Consider the following 7,608-nt stretch of genomic DNA (forward strand, 5'->3'; position numbering starts at 1 on the left):
ACAAAATAAATACATGAATAGTTTGAAATTGTATGTAAATTAACACAAGTGCCACCGGTATTACAAGAGCGATCACAGTGAAGTGAATGAGTGAATCCCATTCTCCACCATGGTAGCCACTACCTCTGACAGGATCCAGACTGCTTTCCTGCTGTGTAACAGTGGGGTCCCATGGCTGTGGCTTCACGCACTCGCAATCAATCGGCTCTCTGTCCACTCAGCTCAGACGGGATTACGTAATGCACATCACTATCTCACTACTGCACAGGGGCTGAGTACACTGGGCAGAGTTCCCGCCCCAACAGCCCTCATGCCAAAATCCTAGAGAGCATTCCAGATAGCATCCTTATTCGTGACTAGTTTTGAAAAAACACGCACATACACACATTGCATATGACAATCTATTGGCTGCATAAGTTGCCCATCAAGATCAATCTCTTGAACGACACCTGAACAGGCCAAACATTGTTCCTGCAAAAGTGGAGAGACCTCATATTCCATCATAATTTTTTTATGGTTTTAACTAACAACTTAAAGGGGAAAACAGATTTTAATTTAACACAGCAAGTTCTGAGTATAACATATCACAGTGGAATAGATAGGTCTTACATAAAGCATAAATGAGGGCAAATAAATCCTCATCAAACCCGAGTCCCTCGTTGATTGGTGCTTTAAAGCTCGTGCAGGGTGCAGCAGCAGTGAAACAGGACATTAGTGAGACAGACAGGGGTGAGGTCATGCCTTTTCACAGACAGGGCCAGTCTTTGGAGACAGAGACAGGCACGGCAAGCGGTGGGATTACTTTTCGCAGAACAAGAGGAGGGATTCAAGTCAAGAGTTTGGAGTGGGAAAATAAAACAGTCACAAACAGCTGCCAGGCTGCCAAATCTGAACCTCTCATTTAAAGGGCTTTATTTGAATGTAGTGACAAAGCAGATACAACGATTAGTCAAGGACTGGGCTCCACCCCCTCGCCTCCTCGTTACACAATTACTTTCTGTCTAGTACTCAGTGCTCCAACACAATCGTTGATCTCTCAAATGTGAAGAACACAACAGACCAGGATGAATCAGCTGCAATTTCTAATTTGATGTTTTCTCTTCTTTGACTAATCTTTCCCTTTAAAAGTTTAGGTTACATTCTGCTAATGCCTACTTTCACCAGACACGATATTATTAGCAAATTTTCCCTCCTCATGCTCGGTATCATCCATTGCAAAGTGGTCTCATCCACTCGCCTTTACAGGTCATCTGGCTCTTATCAGTGATCCTTCTTATTAAAGCATTTAAAATCTATATTTTGAAGTATTTCAACCCTTTCACACAATAAAGCACATGCACAGTGGTGATGCAATGGATAATAAACTGTGTAACACAAGACTGCAGGTTCAAATCCAGAGTGGGTTTTGGGCACAACATTTAACCTTTAGTTACTTCAGAAAATACCTATATAAAATTGAAGGGCATCTGACAAATAACCCAAAATGGACATGTCTAAGGATCAGACAGCATTTTATACAATTCCATGACATTTTTTAAAGAACAATAACCTGCACTACAACAGGATGAGGAAAGTTCCATGGATTACTTTTATTAAGAGACATCCAGAACGTAAGAGTGGGTACACATACACCTGCATATTTTTTGATAGATGTTTGAATTTTCATTGTTTAAAAACTAATTTACCTAATTACCTTGAAGGAAAAAAAAAATCCTGTATAACAGTGTGACCATTTTTTTTCCATATTTTGTTTTATCAAAATAATTTTCAACATGTGGTTGTTCAAAAATAAAATAAAATAAAATAAAATAAAAAAATTAGCCCACGTAGTAACCCTGCCTGGAATGTTTTCAAGATGCTCCTATTCCTTTCATATGGACAACACATTTTTTTAAAGTTAAAAATAAAAACCCCCAAAATAAGAATTCAAAAATTCAAAAAAAGAAAAAAAAGAAAAAAAAAATCACTGCACATATAGAAGGTAAAAAATTAGCCACCCACAGAAGTGACATGGTTTGGGAAAGAACGTCAGGACAAAATACGACAAAGACTCACAATTCAACTCTACCAGGCTGGAACGCTCTTTCTACACCGGACAAGCTATCAACAATCACAAAATGCCATTTAAAAAAAGAATATTTTTTATTGTGTTCATCTTGCTTGCAGACACTTGATATGACCGCTGCAGAACTGCAAGGCCCTCCATTGTTTAGCTTTATTTGTGCTAAAAACCTGTACCGATATTTATAAAATCGTTGATAAAAATATTCCTCTGTTTAACAATTATGCCATGGAGGTTTAGACCACATGAGACTTGGGGGTATTTTGGGGGGAGGAAGGGGCAGGGGAGAGGGTAAAGGGGGGTGGGGGGGGGGGGGGGGGGGGTGGAAGGTGGCAGTGCTGCTACTCAGACTTCGGCTCCTCCTTCTCTGGCTCCTCAGGAGCTTCCTCGACCTGGAGAAAGAAGGGATAATGTGTTTCAGTACGTTAAATTTCCTTTACTGACTAATGAAAAAATGTTTTGAATTTGAAATAGAGAATTAAATTTTTCTACAATACTACTTTTGGCAAGTTGTAGTTTTGTAGTTTCTACTTAAATTGTACTATTCACACTTATGTCAATAAAGCACATTGAATTCAATCACATGTATAAACAGTCAGCATAACACTTGCTGAAATGATCCTGACCAATTAAATCAAAGTGCCCACAGCTTTAAACATGAGGGTGGCAATATATTCATGAAAAATGTTGATACTTAATAAAGCTGCCTCTTGTCAACAGTGCCAGCATCGTTTTCAGGTTAGATTAAAACCATATCAAATCTAAACAAAACTATTTAGTTCATGATCTCCCAACTGTAAATTAAAAAATATCAAAGTACACTCAGCCTGTAGTGTCTGGGGGTATAAGTGATAAACCTTAAGACAACTCCCCATCCTCGAAGGTGTTATGATGCAGTTGGCTATTAGTGTCATGTCCTTTCATCATCCTCAGTGCTGAACTACCTCATTAGAAAATGTTTATTTTATCATTAAAAACTGTACGCTTCACCAACTGTGGCCTTTATCAATAAATGGTAATGACTGTTAATAGGTACGACTTGTTTCACTTTTTTGTGTTGCAAGTTACATGCGGTTGAACGACTGTGAGATGGCACCTTGAGCTTGCCTATGTCTTGAAGGACTTTTCACTTATTGGCAATACATAGCACTGTCATGATGCATCCCATATTACTTAGCAGCAGTATTATTGGCTGCGTATGAAAGTTAAAAAAAAATGTTGGTGTTTCTTTGTAACAGTTCCACAACATAGTATAGCCCTTTTCTTAGTGAGCCAACCACTTAGCCATCTACTTAGTCATGCTTAGGCAAGTACAGTTTGAAAGTTTGTTCCCCCCCCTCCTCAGACAAGCATGGATATAAATACTAATCAAGAGGTCTTAAGGAAAAATATGTATATATAGTAGGCTAAAGGATGAATATGTCGCATCAAATTGAACCAACTGAAATTGATGACAAATGATGCAAATAAACTCAAATGAAGCTAATCAGAGTAGTGTTAAATCCATTACTACAATTCTGGTGTTTCCAGAAAACACAGGTAGGATGAAATAAGGAATTTGGTTTACGTTACAGGATTAACTCCGATACCTAGAAGAGGAGACACAGGTCCCGGGGAAACAATCTGAGGTGTGTGCACAAAAGGCAGAAGCATTATATCACCAATTTCACTTTGCAAGCCCTTTTAAGGTCGATGATGGGTTTTGCAGACTTCTCTGCTGAACAAAATTTCACGTACTTAGGGCTAGTACTAAAGTGTAACCTAGTTTATGCTGGCTCAATCCACAACCCATACTCTGAGCCCAAGTGTTTTGGACACTACACAGAGGAGGAACGAGGAACTTTTAACCCAAGTTAAAAATCGTCCCCTCTTCAGTGTGTTCTCAATGTTTCAGACAGCCTTCTTGTCATGATCAGACCAACTTTTTTTCTAGCTAGCTATTCTGGATTTTCCTCTCTCTCTCATATAATACACACAGAGGAAACCCCAATGCTCTATTTCACTTGATTTCAGATCAGTGAAGGCCTTGTGGTGTACTCGAAGTGCTGGGATCACTGATTTGTGCTCAGGGTAGCCTGTAAAAATGGCAGTGTGCGGTGTGGAGTGGTGCTCATAGTAATTGTTTTATGAGAGTGATTTCTTTTAAAAGCATGTTAATATTTCTTTGCTCTACAAGTGGGCAAAGAAAATGCTCCATTTAGATTTCTAAAATTCGGTTTCTTGTTGGGTTTTCTATTTTAATAAAGGCTGTCTAATGATTCATTCCATAACTTCCACAGGCACCATGGACTTGTACAAATGTTAAGACAAAATTAGTGTATTTCTTTAGGCTCAGTTATAATCATAATTGGATTCTGTTTAACAGGTGTTTGTGGAATAAATGCAACAGCATTTTGAAATGTAATCACAGGGTGGGGTGGGTGCGGGGATTTTCTCCAGATAAACAGATTTAACTGCAGATAATGCCCTCCACTCTCTGGTCGAGGGTGGAGTCTGTTTCACGCTGGCACACCTCGTTTGTCTTGGCCTCTCCGTTTTCAGAGTGGTTCTCTTCATTGGCCTCTGCCTCCTCCTTCCCCTTTTTCACCTTGGGCTTCTTCTCCTCTTTCTTGTCATTCACTGCTTTCTCTTTCTGCGAAGACAGCAGGAAGGACGCAAGAGTCAGGCATGCACATGTGGCCACGCATGGCGCCTCTCCAGTTGGGGAGGACGTTCACCTCCGGTCGACAAAAAGACTGATCCTTACAACAGTAAGAGTCAAAGTAAACACCTGAAAACAATACCAATTAATATTATGACACTGGTACAGGCCTTTTCCTGTTGTGGAAAGGCAAGGTTTCCAAGGGCATAAGGGTCTTTAGGTAATGGCTTACCTTTGCTGGTTTTTTAGGTTTTGGTTCAGGCTTGGGAGGCGCGGGTTTCTGTATGAGGGGAATAAAATCACATCTTTATAAAAAACAGTCAGTGGTATTTTTTGACAACTGAGATCTGTGTTAAATTACAAGGGGTAAAAAAGTTTGTACAAGCTTTTGTGCGTTATCCAGTTGTATAAATGAATGCAATGTAAATGCTATGTAAAAGTTGTGCAAGTCGCTCTGGATAAGAGTGTCTGCTAAATGCCTGTAATGTAAAGAGTTTGTAAATGCTGCACACCAGCATGTACCTAATGTGATTATGTCACCTCAGGAGGTTACCAACCGCAAGCTACTTGAGCAAATGGCACTAATCAGGATAATAGGACATTAATATACAGTTTATCCCAGTGCAGCGTGACCACTTCCAAGCTCAGTGCTAACACTGTCCTAAAATGAGTACTGGTGGCTCATATGAAGCTATGCTCCATTATGCAATGCAGGTATTGTTCAAGAAACTGGATATCTTCACAATGTGTGTGCAGAGGTGTATATTATACTTTAAGCCTAGTGAAATTGGCATTTCACAAAGGGACTCCTATTAACATGGGAAGTGAACCTGGGAAAAAGTCTTAGACTCACCGCCGATAACCGAGCAGATCTCCTCTGAGGCTAAAAGGGAAAGAGAACAAAAAACATGTTTACAAACAATGAGCAATGGAATAACTCAATATGCATCCAAAGGAGTTGCATTTAAAACGCTCATTTTTTGGGGGAAAATATTTTATGTGTTTCAAAGGTCTGCACAGACTTTCTAGTTTATACTGTCTTTATTACAAGTGCTAAGGCATAAAGAGATACTTTACCTCCTCCTTGACATCTCCTTCAGCGCCTTGCTGTTTAAAAAAAGACACAACATCATTAGATTGCAGTTTATTCAAACATAGACCATCATTCATGCTTTGACACACGTTTTAAATAGCGCCGAATATAAATAACTCTTTAATAGCGGCTTTTCACGCAACCCGTTACGTTATTCATGTGATCGATGCACTCATTCATTCTGATTTGATATGAATGAGACCACGTGAACAAAAGCGCGTGGATTAAGAAGAAAATGGCTACTCGTTGCCTTGCCCAAAGTCATTTTACGCGCGGACAGGTGTTCGCGGGTTCTAAACAGAGGACGTCCGTTTGTTGGATACTTTGTATTGATACGGATTTATACCTTAAAAACCCTTACAAAACATACGTGATCAAAACGGGTGTGTAGTTAACACACACTTCATATAGATTGTAAATCATTATATAAAAGCCCGCGAAGAAACCATATCCCTTAAAATATAAACTGGTGATAGGATTTAACGTTTGCCAAAATATACATGCTAAGATTGTTAGCTAGCTATTCGCTAAAAAAATGTTCTTGGCAAACTTGTTCTTAAACAGATAACGTTAAATAAATAAACTGCATAGCCATCTAGTATGCAGCCTACGATACTTCCACCGTATAAAATTACCACAGCCACCTAGCTAGCTACCGTTAGTTGACCCTAACGTTACAGTAGGAGGCGACTGGGCAATGGAGTTAGACTAGCTTGCTCGTTTGCAAACAACTGGGGACATTTAAAATTATGTCAAAAATAAACATTTGCTGGCTACCAAGCATTATATTTTCGCTAGATAGCGAATACAGCCAAGAACAAAGGGACAGCTAGCTAGAATACTTCATGTTAATCCCGACGGAGTATTCGCCATTCTAAATCTCCCTTCCCCTTCTCCGACTTTCTGTCACAGCGCCGGGGAAGGGGGCAGATGAGAAGGGGGAGGGGTTGAAATTAACTTCTAGCTGCGCCACCTGGCGATAAAAAGGCGTCATCGCAACCATCTGGTACCACGAACAAAGAAAAAATATTATTTTTGTCTTCTTTAGACGGCAAAACTCATTTACAATACATGCGAATAAAACTAGTGTGTCATATGCATTTTTACGATGTATTTCTGGACCAAAATAAGGGCTCACAGCCATATAGGCGAGCATTTGTTCTTTGACATTTTCACGGTGGACAGAGTCGGAGCTGCAAAGCATGGCTGCTGTGTTTTAACAGCATGGAGACCAAGCTAGACTTCAGACTCCCCACAAGATATGAGTGCGCTGCTCAAGAAAGCAGCGTTTTAACATTTTCTTCCCAAACAAAAAATGTTTTTCTCATCAAAAAAATTACCCAATAATTCTTAAATATATATCTGCGGTTTTCATTATGTGTTTTTTCCTAAAACTGATTTCCTAATTAAAATGACCGTTGTCTCGGAGGCTTGACAATAAATAGCTAACGTGAGCCAGCAAGCTATGGCTCTCTGATTTCAGAAGTGTATCCGCATATTCTAGTTAGCTACGTACCTTTCTCTTGGGCATGTTGGAGTCCTGAAATGCGTCTTTATGATAAAAACTAAAAAAACCTCTGTTTTGTAACTGAGAGTTCACAGCATGTAAAAGGCAAACAGCCCCTTATACTAAATACTGTAGTAAACACACAGCAACATTAAACCCAGTGGTTGAATGGGGGGAGGGGTGCGGCTAAGCCGTGATTGATGTTGCTCTCGGCCAATGAGTGGGTGACAATGACAGCCGCAGAAAAACGGGAATTTCAGCGCCGGTAGTTTTTTAGGCGCCAAATGCTAAATGCAAGGGGAGGA

The 7,608-nt window shown here is 39.8% G+C and overlaps 1 protein-coding gene across 1 annotated transcript; it reads right to left on the minus strand.

Annotated features, from left to right (window-relative positions):
* Positions 1 to 1,569: 1,569 nt before the first annotated feature.
* LOC135251183 (non-histone chromosomal protein HMG-14A-like) lies at positions 1,570 to 7,487 on the minus strand. The gene is made up of 6 exons (XM_064328345.1): positions 7,313 to 7,487; positions 5,781 to 5,810; positions 5,557 to 5,586; positions 4,936 to 4,983; positions 4,575 to 4,694; positions 1,570 to 2,454 (listed from the first exon to the last, which is right to left on the minus strand). Exons 1-6 carry the CDS (start codon positions 7,325 to 7,327, stop codon positions 2,404 to 2,406), a joined length of 294 nt encoding a protein of 97 aa, XP_064184415.1. The 5' UTR covers positions 7,328 to 7,487; the 3' UTR covers positions 1,570 to 2,403.
* Between the last annotated feature and the right edge of the window lie 121 nt (positions 7,488 to 7,608).

Source organism: Anguilla rostrata, chromosome 3 (genome assembly GCF_018555375.3).
Source record: "Anguilla rostrata isolate EN2019 chromosome 3, ASM1855537v3, whole genome shotgun sequence".
NCBI classification, from domain to species: domain Eukaryota; kingdom Metazoa; phylum Chordata; class Actinopteri; order Anguilliformes; family Anguillidae; genus Anguilla; species Anguilla rostrata.

What these genes read in the sequence shown, in the direction of transcription:
- LOC135251183 (XM_064328345.1), bottom strand. An exon ending in AACCTAAAAAACCAGCAAAG is followed by an intron (nt 4,695 to 4,935) that starts GTAAGCCATTAC and finishes CTGTCTTCGCAG; the next exon opens with AAAGAGAAAGCAGTGAATGA. An exon ending in GAGAGGCCAAGACAAACGAG is followed by an intron (nt 2,455 to 4,574) that starts GTGTGCCAGCGT and finishes TTCTTTCTCCAG; the next exon opens with GTCGAGGAAGCTCCTGAGGA.